Genomic DNA, 24,346 nt, shown 5'->3' with positions numbered 1-24,346 from the left:
CCCTCTCTACCTGCTATCAGCAGCATCTGCAACTACATCTCATTCCTAACGAAGGAATGAAACTCACATTGAATAACAAGTTGTAATTTACAACCAGGAGACCCAGGCATACAACTGAAAAACTTAAAGCATAGGGTCAGCAGAACCACTAACTGCTCATGTAAGTGTTCACATCTGCTAAACGTGGAAGTAGATCTATATATCCCTGCTGAGAATTAAGTCCATTATGTGACTTCACACATCTAGAGATAAACAACATTCTCTTTAGCTATGTAATATCAGGTAACACTGTTCAAAGACTGAGAACATAACTATTTTTTTTTAAACAGCCTAAAATCCAGAGGATGGAAGAGAGTCACATGATAGTAAATTATTGAAAAGCCACAGAATAAATACTTTGAATACATTCTGCCTACCTTATAAACAAATGGATTCCTTCGTGAATCAGTCAGGATATCAAATCTTGTGTAAAGATCATTTAAAAGATTAACAATCTTCATGGCTCCCTCTCCAGAGGCATGTTTACTACAGAAGGCATTGAATCCAACAATGCCACTGAAAAGAATGGTCACATTGTCATATCGCTTAGCTGGAACAGGACGCTTGTGTCTCAGCTCATTTGCCACTGATGGTGGTAGAACAGAGTACAGTAATCTAAACACGTAAGAAAAGGAAAGCACAAGCAAAACAGAAAGAATGTGGAGAAAGGTCTTTACATCAGCACTCTTCAAATATTAACTTAGTACCTCCCATAGGGGTTATAACATACTCGCATCATCAAAGAGCAATATAGAAGATGTTTACTGAAGAATATGTTATTTGGGAAGCAGGAACTGATGTACATCTGCATGCCTAAAACCATGACATTCCAAACACACATTAATAGATCTAAATTACCAACAAAATGAGGCATGTATAACTAATTCTTCTGACATGATCTTTTAAGAGTGTCTTGAATCATTTTTGCTTATTGCTGAAGCATTTCTGCCATATGGTCAGCTCATATAATCTGGTTTTGCTCACAGACCCATAAAAACTGCAAAGAAAAGCTATGAAGAGATTGAACAGTTTTCCACCTTTGATCAATTCACACACTGCTACTTTCAAGGCTTATGTTTTTCTGTGAGCATGGCAGTCCAGAAAGACAAAGTGGTGTACAGCTGGTTTATAGAACTCCGTCAAACAGTAGCATTGAAGCATTCATCAGATTTACCTTGGCCACAGCAACTGCATGTAGAAAGTTTGCAAAACTACTGTTTTAGGTAATTCAGAAAGCAAAAAGGATTGTCAGTTCACTAATTTTCCTTATCAAGGAGGGAGCCATCAAAACACCTGTGCATATAACAACCTAGACTGCACATGACATTTGACAATCTAAATAAAGAAATACCCTATGAGGCGTTAAAGTAAAATGTTCTTTCTTGACTCCAAAATTATCAGCCTTGAATATCTCTTCTATTCCTTCCAAGATTTTGGGTTTTTTTTTGAAGAAGGTAGCTATAAATAATATATTGCTATGACTGTTTCAGCTCAAAATCAGGACTGGTTCTTACGTGTCTGTCTTTTTCTTTTCATCTTCCAGTGCACGCAGTGTGTGCTGCAGTCTGTCAGTGAGGATCTCAAGCTCTTGAGTCAGTTTATATTCCTCTCTGAACTGCTCTCCCAGAAGCACCAGATCGCGTGTAGCATCATGCAATGGAATATCACTCAGATACAAACCTCTCCTGGTTAAATCATCCAAGTTCATCACACTGCAATGTGGAGAAATATATAATAATATGGGTACAATTAAACTTGCCAAATAAGCACTTAAAACTCAAATGATCATCAGAGGCTGCTGAATAACAGAAGAAAGATTATGCTTCTGAGCTTGTGATGAGCTGTACAGCATATCCCTTCTACAAAATACATCATTTGTGCTCATTCACATTAACACATGGCTTTTGATTTTGGCATTTAAATACAGAATTCTCATTGATGAGTTCCACGGGCATACCAAATGCACATATTTCAGTGTACATATAAAAGCAAAATTATGTTAAGGAAGCCTCTTCCCTTTCTGTCTTCGTCCACTCTCTCCCCTTTACACAGGAGATTCATGTACCATAACTGTGTAACCCGATGTTAGCTCAACACATTCTTAGCTAAAGAAGCTCTCCATCCAATCCACCATCCCAACCACTTATTTATAATCATCACTGCTCTATTACATTCTGACTACTGCAAAAATAAATGAATACACATAGGAAACCAGATCATTGTGACATTTAAACCAGTCGAGTTCTGATGTTTAAATGCTCCTTTCCCCTTTTAGTACAAACACATCAAAATCAATGAAATCAATACTTGGATCGATTAATCTCTGAAGTACTACTCTCATAAGTGTTCTTAAAATTAGTAATAGTAAAATGAAAATCAATGTTCTAGATATCCAAAGGTTTAAAGTACCTTGGCGAACAAAGAAAAAGAATGCTGTCTGCTTCAGGCAAGTAGATCATTTGCCCTTTCAGGCGTAGGCAGCTGATTTCTGTGCCAGTCAGTTCATCCTCACACTCCAGCTTTTCCACATCCAACAGCCCCTCCTGGCGATGAGAAGTCACAATTATATAAGGGCAATGGTACATGTGTTATGCACCAGGCCACACACTTAAGTGCCTTCGCTATGAAGGCAGTCAGAATGTCTGGAACAGTTACAGCCTACATTAAAACCCAATTAATTTCTTATTTTAACACCATACACTACCCGTATTTTAATACTGTGATTTGCTACCTCAAAGACATAAACCATGGTATCTTTCTTCAACGTTCAGGTTCTTAACTGCTTGTTTTCCTCTGCATCATATCTCAACAATAGTTATGCCTATTCTATGAAGTTCTATCTGTTCCTTGGAGCATCTCTAAGAAATCTTGTTGGTTTCAGGTATGGTTTTCTATAAATAAACAGCCCCCTGATATAGTAGGTGCTACCCTACATGCTGCATTCGTTTGTATCACTTGCCTCCTCTGCTGCCCTCTGTAGAGAAAAGGACACAGAACTGTCTATGAAGGTATGGGCCCAATCGAGGACACATTCATAATTCTTCCCATATTGTTATGAAGGAAAAGTAAATGATATTGTCTTTCTACATTTACATTGGTACAATGCCATATAATGGGTTGGCCCCTTGCAAAGAATGCATCAGACATGAACTGTATGCACTTCACCATTCCTCTAAAGCATTCTACTTAACAGCTACATGACTTCACACCTGTGATTTTTCCTTGGATTAAGACTCAAAAGGGACCGAGCGTACTACTGTGCAAAGAATTTTCTCTGAAGACTTCTGAGCTTTCTGCACTTCTAATCTCTCCAAAGCACACCTACTTAAAGAAAAGGCAAGTGAACATTCTCTAGTTACCTTGGTCCTCAGTACAAAGACTGTATTGATATGTGAGAGGATCCCATGGAAACTAATATCAATATGAGGCCGGACCAAGGAGAAAACTGACAAAAGACTGCAGTTTCCTGGCTGCAGCTAGAATTAGACAAAAAAGAAAAATAATAAAAGCTTGTTATGTTTTATAATCAAAATATACATGTAGTAATTATATTCAATTTACTTCAATGACAATACCGAATGGAAGAGTATATACACTTTATGCATTTCTCCATTAAAACACAAGGTTTTTAAATCAGGGATTTTACATCAGAAGTAGACTGACTTCAAAGCACGGTTCTGGTCTCCAAGATGACTTGTATTAGACTATCACATTCATTAGCTGTCAAACTGTTCCCATACTCTGGTAAAAAAAGCTTTCCAGTGTTTTCTTCCTAAGTGACCTCCTCCAGTAAACCTCCCTTTTCAATGAGCCATGATTTCTAAAGCATCAGCTCTGACAAGAAAGAGTCTGATAGCCATCCTCAGAAGACTGAATAGTTACAGCTGTTCAATGAATGCCCTTGGGAAAAATCTGGCAGAGCTACTTACAAAGTTCTTCTTTCAAATCTCTGCAAAATTCAGAGAGAAATCACCAAAAACAAATTGCAGGAAAAAGCTAATAACAGAAAATTGCATTTTAAAAGTACGTCAATGATTCAGAAACTACAAGGTATGTGCAACATTAGCCAACATCATTATAAAGATCATTTGAAGTTTTCATCGTCTCACCTTTTGCTTTTCTCATATTACTGCTTTTACCTGTTGTTTATTTTTAGAAACAGTGTCAGCTCTTTCAGGCAAGAACTGAGGTATCCTATTCATATACAAAATACATAACATTAAATGGACCTTTGAGTACTCTTTTACTGTAAATAACTAGAGGAAATTGCAGCAGCTGAATTCAGTTCAGAACACACACTTATATACATAATTACAAACATCGTTTGGCTTCTCTTAGTCAATACTGACACTTGTGATGAACAAGCCAAGAAAGCATGCTACAATTTCTGTTATTCTGCTCTTCAGTTATTGTGCATCTGATAGCTTAAATATTTGAAGGCATTACTGTCAAGTAATATATATAGGCTATGTACCTGATGCTACTCTATACAGTAGTATGGGCAAGACCATTTCCTGAACTCCAGGCCATGTTGCACTGTCTCATATCCACTTTAAAGAGTTATCTGCCACTTTCATAGCAAACATATCTTGGGGTGAGCTATGAGAAAGAATCCAGTATCAAGCTAACACTTGAATTGTGGAGGGGATCAGATTTTCTCTGCTCAAGCTCATTATCTTACTGCACATCGACATGATCATCAGGAACATTCTACGTAATTGTAGAATTAGGGCTATTTTCAGAGTCCTTTTTTGCCAAGAGAAGCACAATGTAGTAAATATTATACACTTCCATGGGAATGCTGTTTAGACAGAGAATACATTTTATTAATCTTCAAATTAAACCTGTGAAGAATCTAACATTAGGAATCTCTACTACTATTAATGAATGAGAATTAACTAACCTGTGGAAGGACTCTGTATATAGCATTGCCACACTGCGTGACCACCAAATCTCTGTCAAATATTATGTGGAAAGGAAAGGCTTTGCAGAAAGTATAGGGACTGATGCGAGACTCTTGGGTACCATTTTCTTCAAATCTGTCAAGGTCTTCATAGTAGTCCTCTTCTTTAGACTCTTTCTCTTCAATTAAAAATTGAATGTGGTCACATTCCTCATTTCTTTGTTGAATAACCTATGAAAAATGGAATTAAAAATGAAAAACTGAAAACTCTTGCTTCTCCATAACAGGAATCCTACCATGAAGACTGGAATACATTTAGAGTAGAAAGATGAATTCAAGAATGATATTGACATCTTCAAAAGTGCTGTATTCTAGGAAGTATTTCTGATTTTAAAGAGTTTTTACAATTCCAGGGGAATAATTATTCCTTTGCTTAGCCACAGTTGGTCTTTGCATGAACATCTTATTGAAGATAACCCAAATACAATTTATAAAGCCTGAGTGAAATGCACATTCTGAATTCAGGGGCGAAGGCTCAGATTATACTTGCTTTTACCCGTACTTGCCAGAAAACAGGACTCCCCTCCCCTGGAATGAACCTGTGGCAAGTCTTGAATTACAAAGCCCACGTGAATCCTTCTTTTGGTGAAAGCTGTCTGCCAGGTCTGTAACACAACAGCAAACAGTGCTGACCAGAGAATGGGCGTGTCACAGTCAGACAGACAAAAGGTGGATGGAGCAGATGTTTGAACATACACTTTTTACACATTCAAGCAGATCTCAAGATCAGGACCAACAGATGAAAGTAAACGCACTGACAATCTTCTATGAGCTGCATTCCATATTATATGAAGCCTCAGCAAAACCAGTCATCTACATCAATGGAGTCTCAAATAAGTGTCTTGAATATAGCATTTCACACTTCAATAATTTTACTCCAAGTTAGTAAAAAATATGAATATAATAGAGATTATTTTGTTTGCAGTGAGAGTCATGTATTGAAGCATAATTAAGGCTAATAACTAATAGAATAACATAATTTACCTTGAGAGGCCAAATTCAACTCTTCTCAAGCTTAATTAGATTTAATGACTGGAACAGAACAATTCTATTTACACAGTATTGTTTAGCGACAACTTTCTGGAACATGTTGCACCTGATTCTACTTTCATGTAATGTCTGATTTCTAAAGCCACCGAAGCAAAGAAAGGCTTCTTAAAATCTCTAACGCATCCTGATTCTGCCTGTACACAGTCTAACCACAGAGATGAACAGTTACGGTATGAAAAAAGAACGAATATGCACAAAGATTGCACTTCATCATCTCTAAGATGTTCAGTTTATTTAACATTTCTCCTCCATCACTGTCAGCCATGCTAGCTAATGGCATTGGGGAATCCTGACACTTTTATTTGCTCTTATACAAATGGAGGAGTGTAAAACAACAAAAAAAAATTTATTGCTAAATGATGCTTAATTTAAGAAGACCGTGTTCCTTGATCTCCTATTTGACCATTTAAAGGAAAGAGAGGCTTTTCTGGAGAACAGTTCAGATCAGGAGCCTGATTTAGGTGCTCTGTAGCATATGCTGCATTAGTCTTCTCTTTCTATGGTGTACATAAAAAATTCAGAGAACAAGTTCAGCCTTTCTATCACTCATGCACACTCCCATGAGACTTATTTTACTACTATTATTATTATGGTGGCTGAGATTATACACAGTAACCTTTTTCAAATGGTGTAGAATTATCACTAGAATTGATCTATGCTTCCAGATAGTTTCCAGTCTTGGATCTTGCTCCAAAGAGTTGCTCTTGCCACAACTGGAAAAAGGCATACTTTGGATTAAAATATTCTTAATTTGGCAAAGCAGTCCTAAAACACATTTTTAAAGATGTAATAATTTTTAAGGAAATGTTCATATGCACATCAACTTCCAAAGATATTAACATTATCACCTAATGACCATCTTAGATACTGCATACTAGTATTCTGTTATCAACCTGCACCTGTACTTCCAGGTATTTTCCTGCTACCATGCAGCATCTAATGGGCTTTTCATAAATTCTCTCATTTTTTGGTATTTATTAGAATTGAATGATGCATCAGTAATCAAAACTCAAGAGTTGGTTAAAAAACAACCACCTACAAAAATAGAACTGCTACATGCTTCAAGACGTCTAGCTAAGTTTGAGACATGACCCTCTGTGGATCCAAACAAGCTCACACAGTGATGAAGCCAGTTGTCGCACACAATGTGCTATATTCCTAACCTTTATAAATCAGAACTGTGTCAGTAACTGTGCAAAGCTGCAAATTTCCCAGGCATCTTCAAGTTCATTTGCAAGACTATTTCTGACGAGACTCCAGGGCATCTAGCAATGCTTGCTGTACTAGTGCATCACATTAGTGCAGCAAATGAACAACAGGACAAACACATAGAAATGTGTCAGATGTACAAGACAGCCACAGTGGCAGCTGCACACTCCTGGCAAAACTGATATGCTGTGGACATGGGTGGTCTACAGAATTGGATTCTGGTCATCAAGGCACAGAGCCAGATTAACAGACACTACAGTCATACCCCTCTCCAGGCTAAGAAAGCTACTGATTCATCTTTAAATAACTTCCCATTGGATATGTAATTATATGATGTCTTTTCTGCTCACATCATTTATGCACTAGCTAATATTCCTATCTCATGATTTCATTCACCTTGTCAGCAAATTTAAAATAAGCACTTCTGGCCATTAACATAATATGTTAAATTCTGTCCCTTCACCCTTGCACCTACAGATCCAACCTAATTGACCAGATACTTACCTGACATGAAGATCTGCCGTAGACACTCTGCAGAAAGCTTAACCAGAATAGAACTTACCTATCATTTCATTCTGCAAGCAAAGTTTGCAAGCCACAAAATTTCATATAATTTAAATGTTGTCGCAGAAGCCTCTGTTAAATGCTTGACAAATGAAAGTTCAGTGACAGAAGCAACGAAGCCAGGAATCAAGCCTAAATTCTTCCTCCCCCTTCAATCTTAGCTGGTGAAGTGACATCAGTTCACCACCTTAAAAGCTCAGTCACCATAGTAACCGCAGTTAAAAACTGAAGGGAAAAAATCACTCTCCTGGTTTCAAAGAAAATATGTAACATCTAACTGCTAACCTGCATGTGCTTTGCACAAGATGTATCTTCAGTTTGTCCTTGCCAAGTGAAAAGTCACACCAATATTTCGGAAAGGGCAACTGAAAGAACAGTTTTCTTTAAATTATTTTATTTAATATATTCAGTGAGCTTCACACAAGACACTAAATCGAGAAGGGTCACTGTGATACCACATGTGTAACAAACACGTACTATGTGCTAAACTTTCACTGATGTACCTACAGGACAAGAGTCAATTCTAGAGATAACGAGCATGTCTCCAAGACACACTCCTATTGCAGCATGGAGGAGGGACAAAATGTCCCTGAACAAGGATCTTTTTCCATCAGATTGTGAAGATTAATATAGAGTCAGGGGTTTGACATTTGAAGGTCAATACATGATGAAATTCTTGATGTCTCCTGATCAAAACCAACTGTGCAATGCTATTTGATAAATTTCACTTCAGCTGTTTCAAGGTGATGCTGAGACAAAGCAGGTCGTTGTTGAAATGGTACCACTCTTGGCACACCCAAGTTAAAACTGGGGGCATGTCTCCACCTGGCAGCTGGTTTCAAGGCAGCCTGACTCACTGCACCAAACCCCCTACCCTGAAGCTCATGAAGTTTCTGGCTGCCCTTGCGTTAGAGGCTGATCAGGCCCCACAACTGACTTATTTTCATACACAGCTAGCATTTTAATGTGTGGGTCAGTACTGCCTGTCCTCCATGACAAGTACTTAAGGAGTTTTTAGGTCAGCTCTCCAGCTGGTCACACTCTGGCTTTGTTTTTTTGTACTGCTATTAGTAATAAGACAGTCAGAAATTACCATCTTGTCAAGGATTTACCCTGGTCTTTTCTTATTTTATATTGTAAACCATCTTCCCCCTGTGAAAGAAAGATTTTGATAATCTGCTCTCAGATAATAACAGAATGGCAGAAGTCTCTTTTCCCAACAAATTTTTGGGCTTTGTAGGCTTGTACAACATTCTTCAGTGACCCGTACCATTTGCAGCCTTGAGGGAATCCCTGTCCCAATTTAACCTTGAAAGGTCACCCTCACTGATACACAACCTCCGACAAGCGAAGCAAGAGAAGGCATAGCCACGAGGCTGCTAACAGAGATCTCATGACAAAGCTGGCACCAGCACCATGAAGATTTTAAGTTCTCATACTGAGACTGGCAGAAATTAAATATTCTTGGCGTGTACTCAAAGTCAGAAACAATTCTTCAGACAATACCTGCCACAAAAAATATACTCTTAGCTCTATGTAGCTAAAAATGGATTAGCGTATCAGGGAAGATAAGGCAAACTGGATTTTAATTAATTCAAGTTCAGAAGTTCAAAACAAATTGCCTTCCTTATATATGTATATATGTATACATAGAATCACAGCATGGTTTGGGTTGGAAGGGACCTTAAAGACCATCTAGTTCCAACCCACTGCCATGGGCAGGGACACCTTCCACTAGACCAGGTTGCTCAAAGCCTCATTCAGCCTGGCCTTGAACACTTCCAGCGATGGGGCATCCACAGCTGCCCTGTGCAACCTGTGCCAGTGCTTCACCACCCTCACCAAACCAGTGAAGATTTCTTTCCTGATATCTCAAATAGTTCTATGTGAAACTGCAGAAAAGTGATAAAATTAAACCTTTTTTTTTTTTTTTTCTACTTAGCCAGTTCTCCACCCAAAGAAACAATTTGGGACAAAACAAAACCAGTATGTTTTTCTCGATATTTATTTTTCCTTGTGATTATGAGATTCCTTAGGTTTTTTCTGCAGGTTGAAGGACGTGATCCTTCCCCTCTACTCAGCACTGGAGAGGCCACACCTGGAGTGCTGTGTCAAGTGGGGTCCTCAGTACAAGAGAGTACATGGAGCTAGTGGAGAGAGTCCAGCGAAGGGCCACTAAGATGATTAAGGCACTGGAGCATCACTCACAAGAGGAAAGGTTGAGATAGCTGGCACTGTTCAGCCTGGAGAAGAGAAGGTTCAGGAGGATCTCATCCATGTGTACCAATACCTGAAGGGAAGGTGCACAGAGGATGGAGCTGGGCTCTTTTCAGTGGCCCCAGTGCTAAAGACAAGGGGTGATGAAACTGTAACACAAGGGGTTCTGTCTGAACATCAAGAAACACTTTTCTAAGGTGAAGGGGACTGAGTGCTGGCACCCATTGTCCAAAAAGTTTGCAAAGTCTCCATCCCCAGAAACAGTCGAAAGCTGTCTGAACATGGTCTGGAGCAACTGGCTCTAGATGGTCCAGCTTGAGCAGGGGAGGCTGGATAGAACGACCTCCAAAGGTCCTGTCCAACCTCAGCCATTCTGTGATTCTGTGTAACCCATGAAAAAAAATCTAACAACTTAATGAAATAAACCCAGTGTTATTGCAAACAATTAAGATCTGTTACCACTTTCACAGAAACTGTTAATATGTAATAGAAATTAAAGCACAATTTCATGAGAATACAGACTTAGAAGCATGCATTCTCTTAAGCATATTTATGTAAGCATTTGTTCTAAACAGCCGGAGAAGAAAAGTGGATAATAAAGTATTAAACATCAAATTGCACATATCAACTTTACACTAATATAAAGAGAACTGTAGAACTTACTAAACCAGTCCTGTGTTGGATTGTTATGTAAATGCTTTGGATAAAGAGATCTGAAAGGACAACTCAGGAATCTCAGCTCTGTTGTTGCAAGCCAGAAGGCAATTCCCATAACAACACCAGAAACTTAGGGCTAGGCCCTGAGGCTCTTATCAGTTCCAAAAAAAGTTCTTTCTTAAGTAAAATTCTAACTGAAGTCCAAACCAAAAATTTTATTAAACAGGCATTGATTGGTCCACAAAAACTGAGGGCATGAAAAACAACTCCATTGTTTTTTCTCTGCTATGGTATTTCAAACAACTCATTACTATTAGTAAATTAATGCTTTCATGTTTCAGACTGAATTATGTGGCAAGGGATCAAAATGAAACAAGTTGGTCAATTCTTTTCTCCTGTTCTCATTTTTCTGAGCATTGTAAAACTAGCCAGGTACCACAATAGCAGATTTACTCTGCTTTAAAACCTGTACTCTGTACCATTAATGATTAATAGTTGACCTGTGGAGTAACGGAGGGAGATTTTCATTGTCTGTGAGAAGAAGCTGAAAATTTTGGCACTCTCACCTTACAGAAACAAGTAGCTGATTATTCTTTGCTTATCTACCACTAAGGTTGTTGAGTATCTGTGGAGTAAACACTATTTAATGTCATTAAAGGTGTCAAAAGCCAGGCTTTATGAACCAGAAAAGACAAGACAAAGTTCAGGGTTGAGGGCACATGACTTTCTAATACGGACAAGTCAAAAAACAGGGTAACAGACAGAACAAAATACAGACAATATGCACTTTCTTCAGTTTAGAAGTAATACTAATTTTTAGGCACCTATGTGCTTTTAGCTCTGGTGGTCTGGAAGAATAGTTAGGATTTAAATTAAACTTGTGCTCACTTACAATATGTTTGACCAATACTATTAAATTTCTGTTCAACTACAGTACAGCAATGAAGTTTCCAGAAAAGCCTAACAAAGTCAAATGAAAATGAGAAGTAAATTTATAATCAGTATTTAAACCTCTTGGGAACATATATTATTTGTGAGAAGTCCTACATGGATATTAGTACTGTCCAATACTATCTTCTCTACAAAGTAACATTCAGACTGAGGGCACAGTTTGTCAAAAGTTTGTTCTGGTAGCTTCTTTGCACAACCCAGATTTCTCCTCTGCCTCACTGATCATTTGTGTCGGCCTGACCCCTCGACTGTGCTGGCAGAACACCCCCTTATAGACAGAACACCAAGCCACAGAAAGGAACAGATGTTGGTAAAAATAACCCAGAGAAAAAAAACTGTTATTTTGAACCTAGTTAATTTCCCCAGTCTAGTTTATTTTATAGCTTGACAACAGCTCCCTCGACTGTGGTGACAGAACACCCCCTAATAGACAGAACACCAAGCCACAGAAAGGAACAGATGTTGGTAAAAATAACCCAGAGAAAAAAACTTATTTTGAACCTAGTTCATTTCCCCAGTCTAGTTTATTTTATAGCTTGACAACAGCTGGAGAGACACAGCTTGTTGTAAGACAAGCTTGAGAAATAAGAGGAGGAGGACTGCATAAGCTGCCTGTGCTACCAAAAGAAATGCTTGTCAAGCAACAGCTGCAGCACTATTTCAGCCAACTTTCCAACATGGTCCTCCTTGTCTGTCTCAACACCTTGAATAAACAGGGACATAAGAAAAGGATTGTTTTGATCATGTTGCATCCTTCCACATGTGATTACCAACACCTTCTGTAACAGTATGAACTATGGATTTCTACAAAGTAGAATATAAACAAGGTCATCAAGTATATCACTACACAGAACTAGCCATTCACTGGAAGCCTGAGCTAGCTTAGAACAAGAAATCTAAAATGCAAACACTCCAACACAGTAGTACAAATACCTTTGTCACTGGGTTGCTTGTACATTTCTTATCTGAGCAAGATTGTGTTTTTGTGATATGCTCCTGAAACTGGAATTGATTTTCTGAGCAAGTATACAATGAAACTGTGTTAGAAATGTAGTCTGACTTGGGAAGAATTTAAAAAAAAAAAAAAAAAAATGCAGCTTGCTGTACCTGCTTAGACTCTTTTCTACTTGCTGAAAAGTATTTTATATCAGTTATAATATTTCTAACACTAAACAGCTTTTATTTGCTGTTTTGCTCCAGATATATCTGCACCTTGGATCATGCTCTGATTTTAATATTATTACATATGCAAGGCCTGATCAATTAAATCTTTCTGTGCTCCATTTGGACACAAAGCAGAAGCCTCTTTCCCATTTCACAAGTGACTTAGCACACATTACATTATGTAAACTCTGTGACTGAGGAACATTTTTCCAGTTCTGGAGCTGTAAGTGTATATCCAGCCCCACTCTCACACAATAATAGTATGAGACCCACAAACAATTCTTGGTTCTGGGAAGGACCCAGCATGTGAGGTGGGAGGAAAACACCATTCGCCAGCCAGGCCTCATCAACGCACATCTCCCTCACAGTTTGCACATAGATGAAGCATCTGGCACACAGAGGCAAAATGTTCATGTTCTCACAGAACATAGTAGACAGTAAGAAATATATGCCAAATATAAAATAAAGTGGAAAAAAGCACCCCAAATAACTCAGTAACTAAATTCTGTATGTCATCTCCTTTGAACTGTTTCCGATTAGGTCTGTTGGCAAATAAGTGCTGGCCTTCCCAGCACATGGCTGTCCTGTCCTTAAAGCCACTCAAACAATGATGGCTCTTCCTGAGTCATACTGATGCCTCTGCTTCACAGAGGACAGAAACAATGAAAATGATTGTTTGCCATCACTTTGCTTTTTGATTTTCTTGCTTTTGTACTAAAGACATAACCCTCCAATGTGTATATCCCTTCAGACATTACCTTCATATCTATTTCTGTACCATGGATCTGTTGAGCTACTGTTTTGATGATTCCAATGACAATATCCTGGAGACCTTCTCTTTCTGAATAGTAATGCAGAATGAGTCCCTTCCCCTTCTCCGCATCAGTGCATCTAAAGGAAGGGGCTCGCATACCCGGGTAAATAGTAGCAAGGTGGTCATGCAAGGCATCCAGGTTCTGGAAGAAGAAATTTTAAACATGATTATAAGGCATTCACTTATTAGTTCTGAAGAAAGTAAGTACATATTCTGTCTCAACATGACCTGAACATCCCCTTTCTCCTACAGCCCACACTCCTGGTGCATTTGCCTTATTATTTGCAGAACTGCCATCATAGCAGGCGTTTCAGGTGGCTTACGATGTTCTTTCCATCTACTGTGGCAATATTTGGACAATGAATGGCATCAAAATTAGCACTATTAAAAATTACTCCAGATAGTAAGAATTCATGCTTGACTATGCTGTATTTTGAAAAAGGCTGATGACTAAAGACCTTGAGTGTGTTTCTCAATCCTGTACCTCATACATATTCATCCCTTCCAATTCTAGTCCCTATAATCTCTTAAAATGTGAGTTCAGGTGTCAAATACAAATAAACAGTACTGAATAAACATGAACCTTTTTCTTTATCCTCAATGAAACAGGCTAGTTCTCACATCATAACAGTCAACCCGTTTAAAGAGCCTGACAAAGCTTCGAATTTTAAAGATTTAAACGACTGAAAAAACAACCTCAAATGTTATCTTTTCTTTGAGAATAATTAAAAAAATGCACATAATACATAGAACATATCTCAACTGTTGTAAGAATGTTTTGGAAAAAGTTATTCAGGAAAGGGAAGAGGTCTTCTATTTTTCCAGCTGATGTCCTAGAAAACTTATGTATTTAGCTTTAAATCTTGACCAGACAAACAGCTATCTGGAGAGGAAAGCTAGACGTTAAATCGATAGGCATATCTAATAAGGACATTAAAGAAAACAAGGAGATTGAAATCACACTTAGAACACAACACTAGCTCCAATTTCAATTGTGACACAACTATCAAAGCTCCAGGTTGCTATTTAGTGTCTATTTAAAAGAGAAAGAGCAGCCTAGTTTGCTGGATCATGTTGCAACACATAATTATTTACCTGTATTGTAAAATTCATACAGCTCCTTTACATCTTAAGTCCAGAACATTACTGCATATTTTAAATGTTGTCCTCTTATCCCCCCAGGGAACTGCTACCACCAGGCTTCGCATATTGTTTTCTGCCAGCACAAAAGTGAGGTGAAAATATTTTCAGTGTGCTGTCTGGGCCATTCTCTACCTTTCATGAGCATCTGTCTAACATCAAATCTGTGGAAGCATACTTAACTGGGTTTCCTGTGAGCTGTGAAGTGCTCAAACAGCTGCCTCTTCTCCTGGTAGGTCTCCAGAGGAAATGAGACTCTTAGAAATAAATTCCATAGGATGCACTTAGCCTGGAATTTCCTCCAGTTTATTAGTCTGTTTCAAATTCCTGTTTTTGTTGCTACATCAACACCTCCAAATTAGAACTTGAAGAGGCAACAATCTGGGAGTGAATTCATTCCAGCTGTTAATGGGCACTCAATTGCAAAAAAGTATAATGCTTGAAGGCAAATTCTGTTAGATCTTTGCAGGGTTCAATCCAATGAAATTGGAAGGGACTGCTTGGATGAGAAAAGGAGAGAGCTGACTGGCTCTGCAGGACTGCCCCACAACCTCCTTAATCGGGTGCAGAACTGCTGTTTCAGTACACATGCCACAGAAACAGCTGGGATACACTGAACTTTTGGAAAAAACCTCTTAAGGATATACATGGGAAAAGACAATCTTCCAGTTACACAGTCATCAACACCTGAAGAATTTCAAAAGGAGTTTGTTATGGGAAATGGCCAATGTCAAGGACAGAAGTTTTAGAAGACGGTTGTCTAATTATTAACAATTAAATCTGGACAAGTGCTGCTAACAAAAGGCAGCAGCCTCATTCTGCAAGACCACTTTGATGCCCTATTACCCCATTACTGCTGACTGTGTCCAAGCAGTATCACAGGTGAGCCCCTGTGATACGCCCTTCAGTCTTCACTATCTAATCACCCGAGTGGGGGACTTGCCCAGGATGAATTGCAGCTGCTTTCCAGTTCCTAACATGTCTCTTCTTCCTGCACATACAGATCATGAGGTGATGAAAACGCTTCTTGTCTTCAGAACCTTACTCCAACACATAGTCAAGAAGCAGTGGAGATGTGCTTCCAGATCAAGGAGCTGAAATCACTCCCAGATCCTGCCATTTAGACATTGTCATTGTCACTCCCCCTCCTATTTTTCTGTTGTGTTTGATTCATTCTAAATTGATATTGCAGCTTGTGGACGAATAAATATGTCTATTCACATGCTGTGGGTCTGAGTGCTGTCAGGTACAGGTAATAATAGTTTGAATTCTCTCCCTGAATTCTTGGCTCCTAGACTGCTCAGTTGTATGCCAGAGCTTGTGCTGGGACCAGCAACATTAGTTCTAGAGCTTTGGAGAGCTTTGATCAACTCCATGGTGAAACACAAAGGGATATCTAAGCAAGAACAAGCAGTGATATATATCTACCTATCAACAGGCAGATCCTGGTCTGTTTAAAAGTAAGAGTTCTGATTAGCACCTGAAATACAAAGCTATGTTGTTCAGCTTTGTGTGGTACAGAGCATCTGGAAACTTTTCTAACAGAGGAATTAGTCCCCTGAAATTTATTGCACTGCAATTATGAAAAACTAAATAGCCACATAAATGATTCCCTAAATGAGAGAACTAACCACTACTCCAGTGTTTGACATTCTTTCAGTAGAAAGCTACTGAAAATAACATAAAAGCACACTGAGTTTCTTAGGAGGCACCTCTTTTCACACTGCTTATCTTTGGCACAGTGTCTTTCAATATGATTTGAAATATTTCTAGGCCTGTGTTTCTCATAGAAAATAGAAATATTAGATTTAGTTGTATGATCTTTTTCTTCCTTCATGAAGCTTGAAGTACCTGTGTTACATCTATAAATAAACTAAATTTTCTGAGATGTCAAGTGAAACAGAATAAACGTGAGATTTATTTTCATATGCTTTAAAAAGCTGCGGCCCTCAACTATTTCATATATTCTGGAGTCAGTACAAATTTCAAGAAGGACCTTTTGGAACTCTATTATGTATTTTAAGGATCTGACAAAAGTTCAGCACATTAAATGCAATCTGCTTCTATTTTTGTAATAGGCATATAAATTAGTTTCCTGACCTAATCTGACTGCTGGAAGATGTAAAAATAATAAATCACGGATAATGTTGATTTTCCACCACAATAAAAAGCTGAAAAGTACACTTCTGGCACAGCTACCAATACGTTAGTCCTGTTGAAATTTACAGAAGTATATAATAGCCAATGTCATCCGTTAACACTGAAATTCAAACAAAGCAGCTTAAAATAGTGTCATCAGAATATATATGTAAGCAGTTCACACTTTTGTAGATGTTTGGTGTGCACTACAAACGTGTCATTTCATCATCACACGTGGGAAGGAATAGAAGAAGTGTATTATATGGAAAAGGGCACAAGGGAAAGGAATAGGGAAGAATTGGCCTATCCACGTGTACCCAAAGTGATGAAGCAATGGGTCAGCTGCACCTCCTTTTTCCTCCTCCCCTAGTCCTGTTCAACCCTAACTGCAACTTCAGTACATGAGTCATCTTTAAAAACTACTTGTATCTGAAGGTTTGCTTAGAGGGCAGCCTGTGAATAAAGCTATGAAATATAAAGGATTCCACATCTCATGGACAGACCACTGTACACCGATCACACACGATGTGCATATGTTGGAGCACAACCTGTCTGTCTGCCCAGCAATTACATGGCATTTGTTCAAGAAGTCTGGGTTCACTACATATCAGATGCTCTGGAACAATCCAGGGTTTGGAGCAGGTAGTGAGACACAGAAGTAAACATTCTAGTAACCCAGCAACCTATGCACTCTGCTCTTTTCAGTGATTATTGGTGGATAGATTTTAATTGAACAAATGACAAAAGGCTGCTAAATTTCCACTGAAAAATCAATAGAGATATGAGATTCTGCTTTTGGGCAATCTCTCACAAAATCTTAATTCGTTCAGTGCTTTTAAACTCATTACAGCACACATTTCTCTCCAAGAGTGATACACATCACAAATCTTAAATCTAATGTGTTTTTTTGAAGTGAACAACTTTCACGTGACAGAAAGGGAAAGCCCATTTTTTCTACACTTAGATATGTCACTACATTTCTTCCAGGCTATTGAAAAAAATGTTTTCATTTTGTTTTGGTTTACAGTGTATTATTGCATTGTTCTGAAAGTAGTTCAGAAAGCACAAAAATTGACATAAACACTGTTGCTCTATCCCACTCTCAGTTCATGGATGAAGAATGAAGTTCATGGATGTCTTAGAGATAAGCTGTGTGAGCCCTAGCATAATGTACAGCTAGAAATAACCAGTATCTATAATTAGTCAAAGAGAGTTTAGAAGAAGAAATACCCTACAAATTTGAAGGCCACATTTTCTGTTAGTATAAGCAAGGCAAATCTTTTTAGTTAACACACACTGACAATTTGAACTTGTGTTTTTTTCATGTCTCTTGTATTCCATACTTTCATTACTTATGAAAACTCCTAGTCAAAACTTTTCTTTGGAATTTCAAATGAAAATTCAGATTTATGAATGCCTCTGCAACCCCATTATAACTGCCTTCTCATACCTTTTTCTGTGAAACTGAACAGTCAAAGATGCTATGGGAAAATTATTACTCTATCAGGTATCAGAATAATATATTAACTGGGAGGGAAGGAGAACAACAATGCCAAAACTGCTGAGAAGTGGTGAGCTTGATAGAATACAAAAGAAAGTTTTCAGATGCCTCTCCACAAATAACTAGGAGATTATACAGTACAAACGTATTTCCAAATCTCAATCCAATCTGTTGACTAAACCCTTCTGTCTGGTATCCAAAACACCTTGGCACAAAATTCTTACCTGCAAAAACTCTCTGACATTTGAGCCCAAGACACGTAGAATTGTATCATAACCAGATTCTTGGCAAAACACAAAAAACATCTTCCCAAACATTTGAAGAATTTCCCCAGCATTTAGATCTAGTTAAAACAGGAAAACATGATTCAGTCCAAACACTGCATTTCATGCACTTTCCTTACTACTTTAGTCTCATATGCATAAATATGAAAGACATGATTTAAACCCTATCCAGATCCAGCAGGTCAAGAATATGAGAAAAACAAGATTCAGTGTCCACATGGCAAATAATGAGTATTCATTACAGGAATTTCATTAGGATTTATCAATTACCATTATGACTTCGTTGCATTGTGCATTTCATGCATGTATAACATTTTAGATTTTGATACAGATAAGAAATCACTACTGGAAAATAAAGGAACTCAGTTGTTAGTAGCGCTCGCCTCACAGAAGTTACTTCTGGTTTACAATAGCGTGAAACCACATCAGCTGCTCCAATTCAACATTACTACAGTCATCATAGTCTTGTGGTTCTTGGCTAATTAGTGATTCAGAACAAATTCATACCCTACTTGGGTCTGCAAATAAAATAATGCTGATGGGCATAATTCTGCCTTCTAAATTCCAGACAGAGCTGCAAGGATTGAAAATGAATGGCAGATATGAGTTGTGCCCATGCTCCAGACACTGATGTAACCCAGCGTGCTTGTTCAGAGGAGAGATCAAGGATTCATTCCCTCGCTGCTCCTCCAGCAGTGGTTGAAACCTGGGTGTATCTACTGCAAGCTAGTTACAGTGGTATATTGTTACTTCGTGACCACTTGTAACACTGACCATGCTCTGTGGATGAGCTATATTACTGCAGTTTAAGGTGTACCTATGGGTTGGAATATTTTGGAAGTAATAAAAATCACTTGAAAGTATAAAAGGGATAAAAATATCTTAGATGAATAAAAGAAATAAAATCCTTTCTTTTGAGACTTAAAAAAATTCTCTCTTTGACCAATAGCCCATTTTCACTTCCTCTGTGCTAAATCCTCTTTCTCTCTGCTACACAGAGTTTTTGGCAGGGGGTTATCTCTTTTGTGATGAATGGGCAAAGAAGATAGGCAGATTACTTACTAAGGACCTTGCTTGCAGCAGCAACCAGATCATAAGTTTTGGAATCATCGTAAATTATTCTGACCAGAAACTGTCCTTCTTCATCCAGCTGTGCCTCCTTCCTAAAAAGAAAATAGAATAAAATCTTTTTAGTTGAGGGAGAAGCACCATATCAATAAATCAATTAAATATTGTTTGGTACTAATCTTTTAAGTAAAATACGTTTGTAGGTTTTACCTTCAAGAAGTTTCTTAAAACCAAAAATTAGAAATGAATCTGGTCCAGATCTCAGACTCATTAAGATACAATGCAAATATTTCAGACAATGTGTGTTCTGAAAACAATAATTAGCATTGAGAAAATAAACACAATTTTTCAATACAGAGCCTCACAAAGAAGTTGCTGAACTAATGAGCACAGAATCTGCATTTTAAAATAAGGGAATAGCCAATCCAGCCCAAGATGGGCTCTTTAAACACTTTTTAAGCACGTGTTTTCACTCCTTCTGATTTTGATTACATTTCATATACAAAAGGCATGGGAACTTCTTAACAACCATTTGCACATATCTTCAAAGAGGAATCTAAAATCCAGATGTAGGTACCTAATCAAAAACCTTTTATTCAGAATTCTGCACATGCCTAGGAAAAAAAACTCAAGGAAATAGTAACAAAACAGGATACATTTGCAGCTACTCATGCTCCGATTTATGTGTTTAGAATGTATTTTGGCTCAGCAAAACTAATATGATCATGGTATTGATAGTATCTTTGCAGGTGGAGGGTCACAGCTACCTCATTAAAAAGAAAATATAATCTTTCACCTATGGAAAGCTCTGTGCTGCAAAACACTTAAGAAAGACAAGACAGAGGTAGGAAAACCTAGAAAAGAATGACTGAATCACACCTTCTTATGTCACATCAGAAAAAATTAGTTGTTCTTCAGGAAAAGCCTTAGAATTAGAAAATATATTAAAAGAAGCAAACAATAAAATAGGGTTTTTTATATATATAAAAAAAATCTAAGCACATCGTATGCAAATCAAGACATTACTCAACTCCAGACTAGAAGAATTATTTTTCTAACATACAAATGAAAGAGAACCATGAGTAAACTACTATTTACTAGTACCATGGTAATAACAGGCTTTTACCAGAGAAGGATAGAAATGTTCTTTGAGATAAGACTGAAATATACAGTGCAAGAGCCAATGTATCTAACTGCTCTAAATTTCTAATGGCCAGAGGAATTACAAACCTATTAAAAGTAGAATCTAAATCTACTATGTAAAATCCTACATCCCCTTTTACATCAAAATACTTGTCTCCATCATCATAACATGTTCAACTATCAATCCAAATAGAAGTCTTTGACTGAAACTTAGATTCTAATTTTCTAGAGCTGGAATAATTTATTTTTAAAATTAAATATACAAAATAATACCTGCACAACAATTCAAGCATTTAGGGTTGTAGTGGAGTTATCCAGCCATACAAACATAAACATATTCTATGTTATTCAAAGGGGAGAGAGGTCTGAGCATTAAGTATTCTTGTTCATCTTAAAACTGCCCGATGGCAAATGGTAGTGCTGGTAAGGCCCAATTCCAATCTCACATGATGGTATTCTTTGGCCTAAACGAAATTACTCATCATTTAACTCTCCAATTAGTAATCATCATTCTTTGATAATCTGTTCACTTATCAATGGAAGTCTGGAATTGATTATTTTCTTTTTCTTCTTAATCTTCCTTTAATCTTGCTCATCACATTCTTACTGCTGACTAAAAACTATACTATGCTGGTTTTATATTTCAAAAATACATAATTCTGTATAAAAGAAACATCGTTCTCTACTCAATGGCATGAAAAACATTAATAAACTTAATGGGTTATGGGTTTGGTTTTTTTTTTAAACCCCTTGGGAACTTCCCAAAAGAAATAAAAGAATGGACATCATCAAGCAGGACAAAACTGGCTGCAAGAGTGTTCTCAGAGATACAAAATGATAAAGTACAGTATTATCTTTTTTTAAATAATTAATGGCAATAGTTTTTTTAATTACTTGAAGAAACAGTATATTTATAAAGAAGCAAACAAATTTTATGTGTACACCAAAATACTCGTATTTTCAAACTCCAAAAATACTAATTCTGGTCCTCTTCCCCAGCCATTCTCTGAAAACTCCAGATCAGCCTGCATTATATCAAGTCTCACTGACTCCTGAAAACAGCTCCCATGCCACATATTCCTTCTTTTCCTAAGTAGGAGGAGAGCTGCAGTTATTAGTGGGAAACATCTTGAAGCATACGAGTTCAGACAAGGACAAGAAGATAAGAGTTACATTTTCTAAGAACTGAACTGAAATTAATATGAGAAAAGAAGACCATCTTGATTCTTTGATTCTCATTGCATTATATGTAACTGGAACTCAGATACGGTTTGGAGGGAAGTTTGCAAAGGGTGCACAAACTTTCCCACATCTCTCATACACACTGTGCTTTCTTTTAGTCTCTCTGGTGTCAGCCAAACCACAAAGGATAACACACACATCTGGAAAAGCAATGAACATCCTCAAAAATATTGCATACTTGCACAGTTTTTGTGTGAGAATTTTCTCTAGTAAAAATTGACCCAGTTGGATGATGATGGTATCTCTTTCAAGATGACTTACATTTCTTTCCAATTACATTGACTGGAACTTTTCCTGTTTCCTTCTCTGTGCCAAGCCATGCTTCCTTTTTTCTTACTTTAATTGTCTTTAGTTTACTTTGTCAAAGTTTTTCTTCAATGCTTGCAGTTTCTCTGAGCTGCCACTTTTTAAAATCACCACTGGTTATTTCAATGCCTACTCCATTTAGATTATTTTAGCTATTTTGCTTTTCTCCATTTTTTTCCAAATGCTTTGGACCACTCAGCAGCCATCTTCTCTGTAGCCTTAATAATGTATTTCCCATTAAATTAACTTTATTGATAAAGTTAAACAAAAAATAATTCCATTAGTAACCACATCTGCATTCCTTGGATATAATTTTCTGGGGTGAAACTCACTGCTCTCAGGCTACACTTTCCCTCAGTATTAGCAGTCTGCTGGGGCTTCCAGCAGCACAGGAAAAGGAGCCAGTGCTTGTACTGCAGGCTAATATTCCAAATCAAAAAAAAAAAAACCACCCCACAATGTTCTTCCTTTTAATTATTTTCATTTTACAAAGAAAAAGAAAAACAATTTTAAAAACCACAAACAAAACAAAACAAAAAAACACCCCAAACATGTAATCCAACAAAAGCCAACCTCATTTGGGGAAATTTTTCTAGAAAATCTGTCAAATTAAGTATTTACATCTGCAGAAGATTACACTCTGCATTCAAACCCACATGGGCAAAAATCTCTTTGCTTTTCCTACATATATGGCAAATCCCACGACAATGTCTGATCTAAACCTCTGCCAAAATATAAACTTCCTTTTTAAAGCCCATGACTGAAAACCATTACATTCCAGAACTTTTTTCATTTCCAGGACAATTCCTTCTCCATACCTCTATGCCCTGTTGTGCCTGTACATCCCAATCATTTAGCTAGATGCTGAGCTGAAATATAATTCAGTTAGATATTTGTTTTTCTGGGTTATTTTTCTGCTGGATGGATTTCCCTGTCTGTTTCATCACCTGGTCACAGAAGTTGCTGTGCATAGAAAGCAATGAGTAGCTAGACAGAGTAGCCAAGGACAGGATAGGAGGTTCACTGAAGCTAGCTAAAGGCTTTCCCGTGCCTCCAGTGAGTTGGGTCTGCAGCTTCTGAAGCCCTTCTGCCTCCCTCAGTAATCTGACACCAGCGAGAACTTCTGAAAATCTTTCTCTCTGAAACATTTGATTAGCCTTAAGAATACACGTGATGACGAAACGCTGCTCTAAGCTTATCCAAAATGATCAATGCAATGTGAAAATACTACTTTCACAGAGGTACTTGTCCTTCAGCAAGTCTACAAAACTGCAGGTCCTCTAATAAACTTGTTTCAGAGAGCACAGCATCACAGCCATCAGCACCAGAGTGGCTGACCATGATGTGAACACCAGCAGGTAAGGAAACAGGGCAGAGTCACTGAAATGTTCATCCAGGTGAATGGACAATTCCTAAACTATTTCCTTGTGGCTATAGTTTTCTCACCTAACTACTTGACCCCTACCTGAACTATCAAACCTGCCTGCATTTACACTAAGGAGCTGGTTTGACAGCAAGGGTGATATGATAAGGGTGTGAAAACTGTTATTAACTAATTTTAAAGGGTCAGCTTTGTGGAGCTGCTGTGGTTGGCTGTTCGTCAGCGGTAATTCCTCCAGTGTGACGTAGCTGGTTTTAACTCCATAATCTACAAGTACCACGTTTGAAAACAAACCTGTCTGTGTGGAACAATGAGGTACGGCTACAAAACTGAGTATGCGAACTTTAAACGACCAGAAAGCTGCAACTGTTCTCATCTGAACAGCTTCCCTCTCCTGGATGACAGATGGTTCAGGAGCTGGGATTAGAACTGCGGTATACCATGGCATGTTTAGATGCAAAGAATTTACATTTGGCTGAACATATTTCATAGAGAATGTCATAATTCATAGCAT

At 37.7% G+C, this 24,346-nt stretch overlaps 1 protein-coding gene across 1 annotated transcript in view; it reads right to left on the bottom strand.

The window, feature by feature from the left end:
- GUCY1B3 (guanylate cyclase 1, soluble, beta 3) overlaps positions 1 to 19,849 on the bottom strand; it is a 26,066-nt gene extending 6,217 nt beyond the window's left edge. The window contains exons 1-8 of the mRNA XM_010156464.1: positions 19,755 to 19,849; positions 18,633 to 18,751; positions 13,573 to 13,770; positions 4,943 to 5,173; positions 3,399 to 3,515; positions 2,449 to 2,582; positions 1,554 to 1,751; positions 417 to 654 (exon numbers count right to left, since the gene is read on the bottom strand). Of these exons, the coding sequence (XP_010154766.1) occupies positions 417 to 654; positions 1,554 to 1,751; positions 2,449 to 2,582; positions 3,399 to 3,515; positions 4,943 to 5,173; positions 13,573 to 13,770; positions 18,633 to 18,725 (1,209 nt within the window). The 5' untranslated portion in view covers positions 18,726 to 18,751; positions 19,755 to 19,849. The remainder of the gene's footprint in view (positions 1 to 416; positions 655 to 1,553; positions 1,752 to 2,448; positions 2,583 to 3,398; positions 3,516 to 4,942; positions 5,174 to 13,572; positions 13,771 to 18,632; positions 18,752 to 19,754) is intronic.
- Positions 19,850 to 24,346: the final 4,497 nt, after the last annotated feature.

The sequence above is a fragment of the Eurypyga helias genome, unplaced genomic scaffold (genome assembly GCF_000690775.1).
Source record: "Eurypyga helias isolate BGI_N326 unplaced genomic scaffold, ASM69077v1 scaffold1448, whole genome shotgun sequence".
NCBI lineage: Eukaryota > Metazoa > Chordata > Aves > Eurypygiformes > Eurypygidae > Eurypyga > Eurypyga helias.
The sequence above is the reverse complement of the archived record's forward strand: the minus strand, read 5'-3'. Positions and strand labels throughout refer to the sequence as shown.